At 45.1% G+C, this 16,040-nt stretch overlaps 1 protein-coding gene across 1 annotated transcript in view; it reads left to right on the top strand.

Moving 5' to 3' along the window:
- Positions 1–16,040, top strand: part of reck (reversion-inducing-cysteine-rich protein with kazal motifs) — a 49,550-nt gene that overhangs the window by 18,398 nt on the left and 15,112 nt on the right. Inside the window, 15 exon segments of the mRNA XM_034560599.1 lie at positions 2,609–2,645; positions 4,677–4,762; positions 4,870–4,908; positions 5,418–5,425; positions 5,867–5,901; positions 6,123–6,320; positions 7,202–7,365; positions 7,367–7,402; positions 7,404–7,468; positions 7,596–7,740; positions 7,742–7,767; positions 11,738–11,953; positions 12,911–13,047; positions 13,934–14,077; positions 14,162–14,350. Coding sequence (XP_034416490.1) covers positions 2,609–2,645; positions 4,677–4,762; positions 4,870–4,908; positions 5,418–5,425; positions 5,867–5,901; positions 6,123–6,320; positions 7,202–7,365; positions 7,367–7,402; positions 7,404–7,468; positions 7,596–7,740; positions 7,742–7,767; positions 11,738–11,953; positions 12,911–13,047; positions 13,934–14,077; positions 14,162–14,350 — 1,525 coding nt within the window.

The raw sequence follows: 16,040 nt of genomic DNA, 5'->3' as shown, positions 1-16,040 counted from the left end.
ATGGAACTCCAATCCATGAAACAGAAGGAGGTAGAGAGGAGGGGGGGCGGGGCGCATCAGCAGGGCCAACGCAGGAGGCCGGTTCACCAGGCATCAGACACCTCCAGGTCCAATGGACCCTATGAGACGTGAAGTCACAACGACTCCGGGGAGGAAGCAGAGTTAAAGGTGCAATGGAGGGATGTAAATTCATCCATAAGGAGAGAGAGAAGAGGAGATAGGTGCTCAGTGTATCCTAAAACATCCCCCAGCAGCCTATAAGCCTATAACAGCATATCAAGGGGCTGGACCAGGGCAAACCTGATTCAGCCCTAACTATAAGCACTATTAAAGAGGAAAGTCTTAAGTCTATTCTTAAATGAGGTGACTGTGTCTGCCTCCCGGACTGAAAGTGGAAGCTGGTTCCATAAAAGAGGAGCTTGATAACTGAAGGCTCTTGCTCCCATCCTACTTTTTAGGACTGTAGGAACCACAAGTAGCCCCGCATTTAGTGAGCGCAGCTCTCTAGTGGGGCAATATGGTACTACAAGCTCCTTAAGATATGATGGTGCATCACCAATCAAGACTTTGTAGGTGAGGAGAAGAATTTTAAACGTGTTTCTTGAATCATTGATCATGTGACCTAAGCGAGTCTGTGTCTGTGTCTTTAGTTTTTTTTGCGCTGAGCTGAAGATGTGTGATGTCAGAAGTTGGCCTAATTTAAAATAAAATAACGCATCGGATACGTCCACACAAAGGCTCTCTGTTTTGACTCATGTACACTGCAGCATTATTCTTGTGTTGTTGCCTCATTGGCCCCGGCTACATCACAAATCATGTTTATGCTTCGTGTGAAGACACCGGTACTCCCTGCGCCGCCTCATAAATGATGCTGACGCCCGCTGGCGGGACCCTTTGTTCCCCGGCCAAGAGACACACGGAGGGAGTGTTAGAAGTGACGTGGTAACTTCCCACAAATGACTGTCCTTTTGAAAGCATAGGGGCATGAAAGCTCTCTCTCACTCTCTCTCTTAATCCCACAACATCTCAGTACAAACCCAATAGGAGTTTCATAGGATGCGTTTTCCTGTTTTTCGACATTGTTTTGATTCAGGGAATATAACGCTTTTTCTAATTACTGGAGTATGTTGTAGATATATGTTTGAGATGTTTATTTCATAGACTGTATGTAAGAAGTGCACGTAGTCATGGTGAGGTCACCCATTGGTGTCCGATAACATGAATTGAGTAGCTGCAGGTGAAGTGGTTTTGTATTCTAATAATAATATCAAAGAGCAGAATTTACGTGTAGAGTCAAGTTCTCTTATTCTGGCAGAATTAAGTGACAAGAAAAATATATATTACTTACTGTACTTCTACTAATAAATCAAGAGAGAAGTAGAGTCATCTTCTATAGACTTCTATACAACCAGAGGAGTCGCCCCCTGGTGGTCAGTAGAGAGAATGCAGCTTTAAGATACTTAAATCTTACTGCAGTGGCTTGACTCAACAGAAGCGGAGGTTGCCGCCTGGTATAACTACTACTACTGTGAAACTGTATACCATACTAATAGTCATTTTTATGGTATAAGTGTACCAAATAACCAACATCGTTTAAAAGAAAACTTCAGAGATTTGGAAAAGAACAAAAAGACTATAAAATATATATATTTATTTTGATACAAAAAGATTAAGATAAGTGTATAGTCATCTTCATGAAAAGATAGATGACAGAGTTTCCAACCTAGGGTGTGGAATCCCAAAATACATCCAACGTGGTTAAAAGAATCAGAAAGATCATTTTGCAGTGGTTTCCAGGGTATTTTTTTGCAGTGGTTTCCAGGGTATTTTTTTGCAGTGGTTTCCAGGGTATTTTTTTGCAGTGGTTTCCAGGGTATTTTTTTGCAGTGGTTTCCAGGGTATTTTTTTTGCAGTGGTTTCCAGGGTATTTCCCCATCTTCAGGCCTCTCAGAATCCACTCTTTGGTTTAACTGCTGGTGACTCATTCTGAGACAAATCAGTTGCAAACCACTGAGACACTGCGTTAGTACGTAGTTGCTTCTGTCTCATACTATGTTAACATGAATCAACTCTCTCACTCTCTCTCTTAATCCCACAACATCTCAATACAAACCCAATAGGAGTTTCATAGGATGCGTTTTCCTGTTTTTCGACATTGTTTTGATTCAGGGAATATAACGCCTTTTTCTAATTACTGGAGTATGTTGTAGATATATGTTTGAGATGTGTATTTCATAGACTGTATGTAAGAAGTGCACGTAGTCATGGTGAGGTCACCCATTGGTTGGTATACTGCCGTTTTGAAGCCTGGAGTTCGGCGATTTCGTCGTCGCCATCTTGGATTACGGCCGTCGCCATGTTGGTTTTGGTTGTTTTTGAAGCCAAGAGTCCAGTACCAATGGGGGCCAATGGGGTGCTTCCACTGTCCACGGGAGTTGCCATTGCACTCCGGCAGCGTTGTTTGTACGAGCCATATACTTCATATTATTTACGGAAACCATCCAACTCAGTTCTTTATCAGTTCATGAAAGGGCCGGTGTGTCAAGCTCTGTGTTTATTAAACCTGAAGTCATCTGACGTTAACCTTTTCTTCCCCTTTGTTTTCTAGAATGAACTTTGGACGTGCATCAACTCTTCACTTCCAGGTGAGAGAAGAGCATTGACATGGAACCCAGTATGTGTAGCGTTTAAAGAAATGTGTCCCTCTCCTGTCTGGGTGAACCCACGGAGACGTAGCACCGACTGTGCAGTTCCCCTCGGCTCTATGGAGCGCTCCTCTCTCAGCTAGCTGGTGGGGAACACACAGCATCCTTTTCCCATGATGGGTACGGGTAGAGTACAGTATTGGAGTCAGTATCCCTTTAAGGGTAGTGGTATTGGTTCTTTTGGTAGAGTGGTGGAAAAAAGATGAATGCTGAATCAGATCATAATTCTACTCATAGGGCTTTCAATGTTACAATGTAAGGTTTCAAATAAATTAATAATAATATTTGGTTTTGTTGTCATGGGAAAAACAATTATTTTGATTGTTTTATTTTGCCATGTTTATTTTGTGAGACACACACTTGAAAACCAATCCCAATGTCCACGCTACCAGGCACCGGGATTCATAACGTGGTAACAAAAGCAGAGGAATGCAAGCCCAGGCTATCTAACACATCCGATTTATTCACCATTTCTTTAAATTCTGCTTCATGATGCTGTTTTTATAACAAAATAAAAAAGATAAAAACAGGAGTTAATGTCTTGTGGTCCAAAATATTACGTGCGATGGTATTGATTAGAGAAAAAAGAGGAGCCTTCTGTGTCCCTCTGGACTTTCCTAGTTTGCCCGTTTCTTCCCGCTTGTACTGATTCGCTGAAGCTGAAGAGCCAATCGGAGTGATTTCTCCCACGACGGGCTCGGAAAGCCTCAGACAAGACTCAGGCCGGCGAGGGCCAACGCTGTGAGACACAACGCCAAAAAACTCGGGCCACAGACGGTGGGGGGATGACAAAGGGATTGGGTCTGACACTGGAAGCATTCCTGACTGAGCACTCATCATATCTATGCGTCTAAACCGACCACCTTTGCAATAACTCAAAAGGAGACACCTTGACTCCAGGAATGACCCGAACCAAAACATTTCAGCCGAGCTGTATCTGCTCCGTGTATCTGGTTGCGTGAGAATTAATGGCAGCGAGTGAAGCTGTTACAGCTGTGAGCCGAGCTGGATCTGACCAGAGCAGAAAGCAGGCCGCGGATCAAAGGCCTAAATCCTGCTGCCTGTGCTCGGAAACAAATGTACCTGTCAGAAGCCTAATAGCCCCCAGATTGGGAGGTATTGTTATCCTTTTCTTCTCTTTGCACCCATTAAGCACTGGCGTCTGTGAGGACGGAGGCTCCCTTCAGATCCTGTCGGGCTCTGAGATATGGTCGAGTCTCCTTCTTTTCTCTTTCACTGGAGATGGAGCTCAGCTTAGAACACAATAAATAGTAGAGGGTGTAGCGGGGCACTGAGAAAATCACTTTTTAATTAAAAATAAAAACATAATAAATCTATGTGATCTTAATGGGTAAATGGGGTCACTGTAGCAGCAGTAATTGACCGACCTAATCACTAATCTGACAGGTGTGGCAGATCAAGGTACCAATTAAACCTTTGACTGGTCACAATACAAGAGCACTCTAAAATGTGCAGTTTTATCACACAACAGGTTTGGGGGGGAGCGTGCCATGCAGGACTGTCCACCAGAGGTGCCACCGAGTCGAGCGTCTCTGCGGCGGCTAACGGCCTGTGCAGACATTCATGTGTTCTGAGCGATCCAGCTGTTGCATCAGCTGGCTGGTCTCGGAAGGTGCAGCCGGGGAAGGAGACGGATGTGGAGGTCCTGGGCTGGTGCGGTTCCCCATGGTCTGCCGTTGTGACAGTCCTGCAGGCAGCATGCAAATGACACGCCCCCTCAAACCTCGGATTGTCTTAGCAACGTGCTCACTAAATTTAACGAATTTGGGAGTAGAATTCAAGGGAAAATATCAACTAGTTTGAGTAGAACATTTTTTATTTATTTTTTATCATTTTGATCAGGGTAGATCAAGCTTTTGATGAAGATCAGTGTCGTCTCCACAAGCACAAGCTCCATAAAACAGATACACATAACATACGAGGGTTCCGTGGGGTTTGATTTGTCTTCAGGAGTATCCAGGAAGTCGGACGGCTGGGTGGGGCTGGGCTGCTGCGAGCTGGCCATCTCAGCTGAGTGTCGCAGGGAATGCAGACAGGTGAGATATCGTGAATGCAGTGGGGCCGACTTCCTGTTTTTAAGAACGAACTTCCGGACATTCGTTTTTGCTGTTTTGTCATTAAACTATTTCCTTTTCCCTTATAGGCGTCATCTAAAAATGACATAACTAAAGTATGCAAAAAAGTCACCGAGGTAAGTCCGATAACATGAATTGAGTAGCTGCAGGTGAAGTGGTTTTGTATTCTAATAATAATATCAAAGAGCAGAATTTACGTGTAGAGTCAAGTTCTCTTATTCTGGCAGAATTAAGTGACAAGAAAAATATATATTACTTACTGTACTTCTACTAATAAATCAAGAGAGAAGTAGAGTCATCTTCTATAGACTTCTATACAACCAGAGGAGTCGCCCCCTGGTGGTCAGTAGAGAGAATGGCAGACTTTAAGATACTTAAATCTTACTGCAGTGGCTTGACTCAACAGAAGCGGAGGTTGCCGCCTGGTATAACTACTACTACTGTGAAACTGTATACCATACTAATAGTCATTTTTATGGTATAAGTGTACCAAATAACCAACATCGTTTAAAAGAAAACTTCAGAGATTGGAAAAGAACAAAAAGACTATAAAATATATATATTTATTTGATACAAAAGATTAAGATAAGGTATAGTCATCTTCATGAAAAGATAGATGACAGAGTTTCCAACCTAGGGTGTGGAATCCCAAAATACATCCAACGTGGTTTAAAAGAATCAGAAAGATCATTTTGCAGTGGTTTCCAGGGTATTTTTTTGCAGTGTGGTTTCCAGGGTATTTTTTTGCATGTGGTTTCCAGGGTATTTTTTTTGCAGTGGTTTCCAGGGTATTTTTTATTTTGCCAGTGGTTTCCAGGGTATTTTTTTGCAGTGGTTGCAGAGGGTATTTTTTTGCAGTGGTTTCCAGGGTATTTTTTTGCAGTGGTTTCCAGGGTATTTCCCCATCTTCAGGCCTCTCAGAATCCACTCTTTGGTTTAACTGCTGGTGACTCATTCTGAGACAAATCAGTTGCAAACCACTGAGACACTGCGTTAGTACGTAGTTGCTTCTGTCTCATACTATGTTAACATGAATCACCACCAGCTTCTCTCTTCTCCTTTTAGAACCTCCCTCTACAGCTGCATCACCAAAAATGAAAGTAAGTTGTCACACACACACGTAACCGAGTTAAACAGTGACGACTGCAAACACTGATCTCACATCTCACAAAATCTTGAACTATTCCTTATAGTTAATATGGTATTTGTAGTATTTTACAGTGTTTTTAAATAAATACTCACCCTTAGCACATATGTGTATTTAAGTTTGTCACCATGTGTGTGCGTGTGTGTGCGTGTGTTTGTTTGTGTGTTCCCGCAGTGGGCTCCACCTGCTGCAGCTATGCAGGGCGCCACACCACCTGCAGGGAGTACTGCCAGGCCATCTTCAGGACCGACTCCACCCCCACCGTGTCCCAGATCAACGCCGTGAACGAGTACTGTCAGAGCCACAGCGCACAGCTGCTCAGCTGCGTCAGCAACTTCACCAAGTCCTACCCCATACGCAGCCCCATCGACAGTGAGTCTGTGCACGCTTCGCCCTGCACACTCCAGTGTTGCTTGTTCTCAGGAGCGCTGGATTCATTCTGTCGTAGCACCTGTTTCTCCCATTGAAACCTTCATGCAGAGCATCATTCCTCAAATACTACAGCACTTTCAGAAGCACTCCGATGACAATCTATCTTTGTCAGCGTTAAAGGTGCGATATGTAATGTTTGCCACACGTTCAACAGATAGGGGGCAGCATTTCACCTCCACAGGGTATAATTAAAATTTAAAGACATCATATATATATATATATCAAAACTCAACCAAAGTGCTTAATGAGGGGTGAAAGGAGAAAGTTCTTGCCGGCATCTCTCCATACTGTTCTTTTCCCAACCCCAGCTTCATGCATCCCTGCGTTCAGGTGCTCCTCGGATGGTTCCCATTTCGCCCAGTTGGGAAGTAATTCTTCCAAATTTGGCGCGTTAGTGAGCTTGAAGTTGTAATAAGGAAACAACACGTACGCCACTAAGAAGAGTGGCGTACGTGTAACGTTTTTTTGATTGTTCGAAAACTACATGACTGCAGCACAAATGTCAATACAAGTGAAAATAAAATTAATCAAACAGACCAACAGAGCCAAGAACATAACCTCTTTGCCGGAGGTGACTAAGCTTATGTTGACGGAACATCAGCAGATGAAGGAAAGAGGTTTTCTTGTTGAAACGCGGTCGTGTCGTGCTGTTTGTGAGTTTTGGCAGGCAGCTGAAAAGACACTGACCCCTTCTTAGTGGCATGGAGTCCCCCACCGTACAGGCACACTTTCACTGCTGGGTGTGGACCAATAATTTACAGTATCCGTCTTTGTGTTTCCTGCGTTATTTACTCATTCATCTACCCGTGCCTCCCATCCAGGTCTGTACTGCTGTGACCGGGCTGAGGCCACGCACTGCCAGGTGGCGTGCCGGCGGATCCTTCGCACCATGAGCACGGAACACGAGATCATGGAGGGTCTGATCGACGAGTGCGGCTCCCAGCCCCTCCCTCAGGAGCCCATGTGGCAGTGCTTTCTGGGCAGCGGCCCACCCTCCCTCCCCACCTGAAGAGGATACCCCACCACCCCGCCAAGATGGACTGCGCCAAGCTGCACTGCTGCTCCAAGGCGAACACCTCCCTCTGCAGGTACGGCGCACCGCCGAGCGGAAGGCGCACACTCCCACTGTGCTCAGATTAGGTGACGTGTTGTGTGTGTGTGTGTGTGTGTGTGTGTGTGTGTGTGTGTGTGTGTGTGTGTGTGTGTGTGTGACAGGGACATGTGCCAGGAGATCAGCACCAACTGGGGCAGCCAGACCTGGCAGGACTTTGACCAGCTCTGTGAGTACAACCCGGTGGAGACGGAGCTCATCAACTGCCTGGCCGACGTCAGAGAGCCATGTCAGCTGGGCTGCAAGGACCCTCACCTACTGCACCAACTTCAACAAACAGGTCAGACCAATGGATGCTCCGAACTGACACCTATTCAACTTGTATGTTCACACAACACACAGTGATAGCAACCGGCTCCAAAACATTTGAATCAACCACAGCTCAATTCATCCTCCTCTTTAAAAGGAGGCTTTTAGTGAATTTGAAGAGCATATTTGCATCAGCATTGTAATAAAGGACATGAGTGTTTTGATGATTTATGTGGCAAATTACAATCAGTAAAGTCAGAGAATTAAAAGTTGATTTCCTAACAATCACTTTTAACATTAAAGCCACCATGAGGAACTTTATTGTTGTTGTTGATTTTGCCAGTCCCTGTGGACAAAACGCTGTAATGCTGAGTCCCTTGAGAAAGCCTCTTATTTTACTGAAGAAGGGGGTCGGACAGTCCACCCTGCCAGTCCTGGTTCTGGTTCTCCACTGCCTCCCTTACCTCCAGTGGGTCCAGCAGTACGGCCTGGGTCTCCAGCAGCGTGGTATTGGGGAGGTGAAGCCCTGCTCCTGGAGGAGGAGCCGAGTTCTCCTCCTCCCGCAGGAGCTTCCGACTGCAGGTCTAAGGCGGCAGTGAAGCAAAACATTCAGCATTGAATCGGCTGTTTGCATTTCACGTTTGGCATGAAGTGGTTACATAATGCTGGAATCGGCAGTAAACAACATTTGAAGTTTTGATGTTTTACCATCAAAGAAGTGAATAGTTTTCCAGTCTTGTTGCTTATATGCTATTGGACATTTCCACCGTTCTACGTGGCTCTTCAACTGCTTTCATCTCCAACACTTCAACTACTTTCACTACTTACTCTCGGCCTGTGACGTCGACCGACGACCAGTGTGACCCTGGAGTTATAAGTACCACAGCATGTTTTACACACTGACTACAGATGGGGCCAAAGGCCAAATGGAACGGCTTCAAAGGCTGCACTGGGAAGTCACACTAACACACACACACACACACACACATCAAAACAAACTCAAACATACTTCACGCATACACACAGCAGTCTGCCGGTCACCTCAGACATTTGAGACAGGAGAGCATTATGAACAGTCAAGGCCGAGTGAGCCGTGGGATTCAATTAGATTGGAGTATCACATGTTACTTAGATAGTTGTAGGTTTTATTTAAAGATAAGTTGACTTGTGGGAAGGGGTTAATAGACTTCTACATACGGACATTCTCAAGCAAGTGACACCTCTGACCACCTGTTCCAGCTCCAGATAGTTGATGCTGGCAATTAGCGGAAATGTTCCTGAAACCATCGACTACCTCGGACAATCTCATAGAGTCGCCCCCTGATGGTCACTAGAGAGAATGCAGATTTAACACACTTTTGATATTTCCCTGTTGGCAAAAACACACACTGAAGTAGTGATGCATGTTCATTATGAATGCTTAATCAAATCAGGCCACACCAGAGCTTTGGGTTCCGTTATATTACTCGTGTACATTTGAGTGGATTACCTCATTGCCAAAGTCAGCTCACTCGAATTCATAAAAAGTGTATTCTCACAAACAAACTCTGCAAAAGTGCATTCATGTTTAGGTAGAGGCAGACATCTCAAAACCAAAGTAAACTATGATAAGTTCAACAGCTTCTTTCATTACGCTTTCTCTTATTCCTCACAAAGACAATAATCTGACAGATTGTGCTATTGTGCAGATTGTGATCACGATGGCATGGAGCTCACGCTGTGGCATTGTGGATGTGGAGTTCAGGCAAACCAAACTGTGTGGGAGGCTCTTTGATGGGCTCCGGGCTGTGGAGCCGGGAGCAGCATGGAAGACTAACACTGGTCTGGAGCAAGCGGAACATGGAGCTAATAACCGTGTGTTTGTGCACGTGTGTGTTTGTGCACGTGTGTGTTTGTGCACGTGTGTGTTTGTGCACGTCTGTCTTTCTGCGTCTGTGAGACAAACAAGCCTTCTTCAACCTTAAATTAGAAACACATCCATGATACTCCTGATGTACTGTACTGTGTTCACAGCTGGATGCTTTGTTCACACACAACTCACTCCTTGAAAATATTCAGACAGTAATTGTTTACGCCACTCATTAATTCAGACTTGTTACAAATCACATCATTTGATCCCCGTTTTGATCCGGTTATAACGATGAAATCACAGCAGAATCTCTTCATTTATGGTTTCATACCGCTGCAGTACACCAGACTAATTAAGCCGACACATGACTCGCTAGATACAGTAAATAATCAGTGACTTTTTTTTTTTTCAACATGCACAACGCAGCGACTCTAAATAACAACGGTTATTTTCAACCATGGTTGATGACTGAAAGACGTGTTGGTAATCTACATGGAGGTAAACCCCTAACCTCCATGTAGATTACCAACAGGGCGAGTAAATGGTAAATGTACTTGTATGGCACCTTTCTAGATCATCGATCACCCACTCATACACTGATCGGAGGAGCTACCATGTAAGGTGCACTCACCGTAGGCACACCTAGGGGAGCCACTTTGGGTTAAGTGTCTTGCCCAAGGACATATCGGTATGGGCTAGTGGAGCCAGGGATCGAACCGCCGATCCTCTGATTGAAGGACGACCCTGCTCAACCACTGAGACACAGTTGCCCCTTCTTTTTCTTTTTTTCCACGTTTTGCAGAATTTTGACATTCTTTAAATATTTTAATTCAATATTTTTACAAATTACATTGGTGCATAGAAAGTTAACTGGGAACTTTTGGAAACTAAAATCTTGAGTAACGCAGGACGAAGATTCACACACACACATTTTATATATATACAGTATATATATATATATATATATATATATATATATATATATATATGTATATATACATATATTTAGAGAGTAATGCAGTGCAGTGCAACAATACCAGCTGCACGTTAAAAGCAGATGTGACATTCAGCATGATGTATTAACACAAACAAGTCTGGAGTGCCCAGTTTGGAAATGTCATGGAAACCAGTTGCCGCCTGGAAAGAAAGAAGAACTCGACACAGTGGACCGTGAGGCGATGATGGATGGGGTCGTTGCTCGACAAGTCTATCCAGAGTTTAGTCGGAGCGGAAGATGAAGATGAAGAAGCTGCAGCAGCACTCATTAAACCACCGGCGCTGAGCTCGGCTCAGTGAGAGCTTTAGTGACTTGCTCTTAACGACGGACGCATTTAGTTCTGCTTTGCAAGGAAAACCACGGTTGACCATTATTAGGGTTAAATAAAGTTAAAGATCCAAGGCTTTACACACACACGCACACACACACACACACACACACACACACACTTCAAGATAAACAAGGCGTCCACTCATCAGGAGAACATGGAATGATGGAACCACACCCTGAACTTTGGCCTGGAACCTTCTCCCTTCAAACCACCAATTAGCTGAGTCACTTGAGACCAAACCCACCAATCAAACATCAAAGACACTTCCTGGTGCGGTGTAAGAGAAAAACAGCCCCTCCCATTATGCAGAGGGGACTCCCTCTGAGGACACTTACATGGCGGACGAATCTCCTTTAAGCTTCCTCCGGTATTTTGGTGTCAGGGTGGTTGTTGACTCCGACTGGGCCGGACCGCGGCTTGAACAGCAGCAAGCGCTGGCACGTTGTGTCCGTGAACGCACCACTCTCTCCTCGTACTGTGGTGGCTCGTTCTGAGTGGGTGATGAGATCACCAGGACGTACACGCCGGCAGCAGGCCAGACAGCTGGTTCCTCAATAAAGTCCAGCTGGCTACTTTATTGTATTCATGTTTTATTCTAATAGAATACTTTCCATGACCAAGTTTCCATTTGCTGTTTGTGTTCAGTTTAAATACATAGGCTAGATAAGATGTTTAAAAACATGTCCCCCCATAAAATAACAATAAGAGCATATTTAACTCTCGACACCAGCCATCATTGTTGCAGTTGTGAAGATTTCGAGAGATAAATCATGAATACGGTCTGAATGACGAAGGTTCTCAAGAGTTCTCCCTCCGTCCTCAGGCCGACGGAGCTGTTCCGTAGCTGCAACGTCCAGTCGGACCAGGGCGCCATGAACGACATCAAGCTGTGGTCCAACGGGACGATCAAGATGCCGTTCATGAACATCCCGGTGCTGGACATCAGGAAGTGTCTGCCGGACATGTGGAAGGCCGTGGCCTGCTCCCTGCAGATCAAGCCCTGCCACAGCAAGTCCAGAGGGAGCGTCATATGCAAGTAAGTCACCTGCAAAGTTTCCCTTTATTGACGTTTTTTTGTGCTCACTGATATCCAAACACACATCTCTTCCTGCCTTCCCTCCATACTGCTCCGTTAGCCACGACGATCCATGACCGGTGTGGCCAGTCAGCCGCCCCAGAGTCTCATTTGATTGGAGGATTTTTACATAATTTTATGGAAGGATTTAAACTGGGAGAATTAATTCAGTTCACTGGCACTTTAGGTTGAACACCAACCAACACCTACAGATAGGTCGACACTGACATTGTCTGTCAGTATAAAAACTCTTATTTCCACCTGTGCTTTTGGTGCTTTACAAATGTCCAAATGTGAGTTTGTATTTCTCCCCCCTCCCCAGTCCTAGTTACGGCCAGCTATACCTACTGGATTTCTGTGAACTATATATCCTCAATGCCATTGTTTTTCTTGTTGAATTCAGACTTTCCAGTAGACTCAGTCATGAGCGATGAGGGGTTTGATGAACAGGAGGAGGCCCAGCCCTTCTCTCAGGATTCTGCTGTGTCATGCCTGGAGTGTGTGCGTGTGTGCGTGTGTGTGTGTGTGTGTGTGTGTGTGTGTGTGTGTGTGTGTGTGTGTGTGTGTGCGTGTGTGCGTGTGTGCGTGTGTGCGTGCGTGCGTGCGTGCGTGCGTGCGTGCGTGCGTGTGTGTGCGTGCGTGCGTGCGTGCGTGCGTGTGTGAGTGCGTGCGTGCGTGTGTGTGTGTTAGGTCATTCATCAGATACGCCCTTCTTCTCATTCCCTTGAATGACCTTACTCCGTCCATGGCACACAGCTCTCATCCAGCCTCTCGCTCTGACCCCGGTCTATAGCACAGGCCTCAGATCTGTCAAACATGACCGCTTTATGTTGATTTATTCTTATCGTTAGTTTCAAGCTGTGTCACACTGGCTTTTTGTTGTTGTTGTTGTTGTAGTTATCTATTTTCTGTCCTCAGGTCGGACTGCTTGGACATACTGACTCAGTGCGGGGACAGGAAGCGTTTCCATGAAGGACAAACTCCAGAGAGGATCTGTGAGCTGCTGTCGCCCATTGACGACCCTGAACGCTGCATCCCCCTCCACCGATACCTCAGTGAGTCAGCAGGTCATGGTCTCCTGTAGCAACATGTAGGGGAGCTCAATTACAGATGGAATTAACAACAATATATAGTATTGTTACTGGAAAGAAACCTTTCTAAAGAAACTAAATTGCCTCCTAAGATTGTATAAGCATGCAGCTGTCAGTCCTTCAAAAGTTCATGCAGTCCACATGTGCAGGTGAATGGATCTGTGGCCACCAGGGGGCAGAACTTCACAGAAGCTGAACGACACCTTACTGACATTATTCATCTCATAACATACCGCCTTAGCAAACAGTTGGCTAAAGAGTAGAACGTTATTATTGCACTGGTTCCAAGTGGCTTTTATTGGATCTTTGCCGAATATACATTTTCTGGGTCCAGACGTCTGAATCCATCCACCGAGTTTCAGTCCACTGATCCGTCTGGCATCGTGACATGAAACGGACATTTCTTGATTAAAAAAAAGTAATTTAACACAGCGAGGGGAGACCACAGTCCCAAAAAAAAAACACCCACACATTCCTCTTCATTCACCTCTTGTATTGCCATATACACTGTCTATGTGTGTGTGTATGAGTATACCATGGGAAACGCCTTGACAACAATCAATAGGAACTACAAAGGGGAAATGTCATTTGTTTCTAAAAAGGAAAAAAACTTATAATCGTTATGAATGCAGCTTTAATTTTTTGAACGAAACAGTTGGAAACTGATCTCCCCGAAAACGGTTCTTATCTCGCGCTGTTGTTCCTCTGATTGGGCTTTTATTCTGAAAGCCAATGAATACGTTAAGTATTGACATTGTCTAAAACAGAAAGGACTGTAATATCTTATCTGACGGTCATGCTTTACATGTCCTTACCCACCCATCACCTGCATCCCCACCCCTTCACACAGTCCCCAGTTCCCTAGGCAACAGCATCGTGGAGGAGGTCATCCACCCGTGCAACCCCAACCCCTGCCCCAGCAACCACTTATGCCAGGTCAACAGGAGGGGCTGCCTCGACGAACTCACCTGTCAGCCGTTCCTCTGTGTGCCAGGTACGACTCGGCACCTACACCTCTACTGTGTGTCTGCTGCGCGGCGGTCATTCTGACAGTGTGTGTGTGTGTGTGTGTCCTCAGGCTGTAAACTGGGCGAGGCCTCTGAGTTTCTGGTGCAGCAGGACGCCCGCATCCAGGTGCCGACTCGCACCGGCCCGACGGGGTGCCACGAGGTCTGCAGCTGCGGCCCCAGCGGGCGCCTGGAGAACTGTGCGGAGATGCCCTGCTGGGACACCGATGAGCCCTGCATCGTCGCAGGACAGAGGAAGAGTGAGTCCCGCATGTCTCTCTGCATGTCCAAAGAGTTTATAGATCTCCTGGTAGCGTGTGATGGGGATTATGATTATTACGATTATGACACAGTTGGTGATCTGACTTCCCTAGACGACACTCATGAATAAAGTCATTAGATTGAAGTCACTCCCTACGGAGAGGAGAATTACACTTGAAGAGTTTTTACTACATTTACAAATCTGATGTTTCCATTTATTGACATGGACTTGCTTCCAGTTCTATGCAGTTGCAGAGCATGGAAACATCATCGAACCAAACGATAATGAAACTAAGTGTGAATATATAATACATGGCCCATATGAACTATATGGTCGACCTTTCTGACCTGAGACTTGATTAGAATGCTTTTTAAGGTTGGAGATGGGAAAGTACGGTATGTAAACTTATTTCTTTGACAAAAAATATAGCAAATTAAAACCATACTAATAATGCTACTAACAGACTAAATTACCAAGTATTATTTGTACGGTTAGGTAGTTGAGTATTTCCAGTAGACTGATGTGGATGTCGTCACCATGGTGTCAGCCATTGGTGTGTGGACCACAGTTTTGAAGCCTTGAGTTTCCCGTCTTGTATTTTTTGCAACCAGAGAGGGTGGAGCTAAGTACGAGCAAGCACTAATTAAGACATTGGTAGGCAACCAAAATGTTACGATTCAACACAGACAACTCCCAGACCGGACAACCGCATGGTTGAGACCTGTCAATAACCTTGTAGCCCCGCCCCTAAAGCATACTCTGATTTATGGTCTGTTTGACTCTAAATGGACCATCATTTACTAAATGAACATCATGCTGTATTGAAGAAGACTTGAAACTAGAGATTGAGACCATGAACTCATGTTTACAATGTTTACTGAGGGAATAAATCGAGAGAGAAGTAGAGTCATTAAATAGACTTCTATACAACCAGAGGAGTCTCGTCCTGATGGTCAGTAGAGAGAAAGCTCCCCCAGCTTCCACCCAGGGAAGAAGACCTTCACAAACAAACAATTACCTTCTTATTTTTAGGTTAACGTTGTCTTACTTCTTCAGTTAAGACAACTTTTTTTTAATAACTTGTGGTCGTTAACCTGTCTTAATGTGAAGTCTTACATCTTAATTCAATTCAATTCAATTTATTTTATATAGCTCAGAATCACAAATTACAAATTTGCCTCAGAGGGCTTTACAATCTTTACACATATGACATCCCTGTCCCAGGACCTCACATCGAATCAGGAAAAACTCTTCAGGAGAGCAACAGAGGAGGATCAGCATTACAGAGTTCTGTTACATTCAATGAATATGACAGAATGTATGAATAATTAGTAGTAGGCATGGACCATGATCCAGATTTCCACAATCCATGAAACAGAAGGAGGAAGAGAAGAGGGGCTTCAGCAGGGCCCGGAAGGGTGGCCGCCCGCATCCGCTTCAAAACATTGGTACTTGCGTACCGTGCTGCGAACAGATCGGGTCCGGTCTACATCCAGGACATGGTCAAACCGTACACCCCAGCTCGTTCACTTCGCTCGGCTTCTGCCAATCGGCTTGTAGCTCCTTCACTTCGAGCTATACACTCAACAAAGTCACGACTGTTCGCTGTCCTGGCTCCTCATTGGTGGAACGAGCTCCCCATTGACATCAGGACAGCAGAAAGTCTCTACACCTTTCGTCGCAAACTA

Source organism: Cyclopterus lumpus, chromosome 20 (genome assembly GCF_009769545.1).
Source record: "Cyclopterus lumpus isolate fCycLum1 chromosome 20, fCycLum1.pri, whole genome shotgun sequence".
Classification (NCBI taxonomy): domain Eukaryota; kingdom Metazoa; phylum Chordata; class Actinopteri; order Perciformes; family Cyclopteridae; genus Cyclopterus; species Cyclopterus lumpus.
This window is presented reverse-complemented; position numbering and strand designations above follow the sequence as displayed.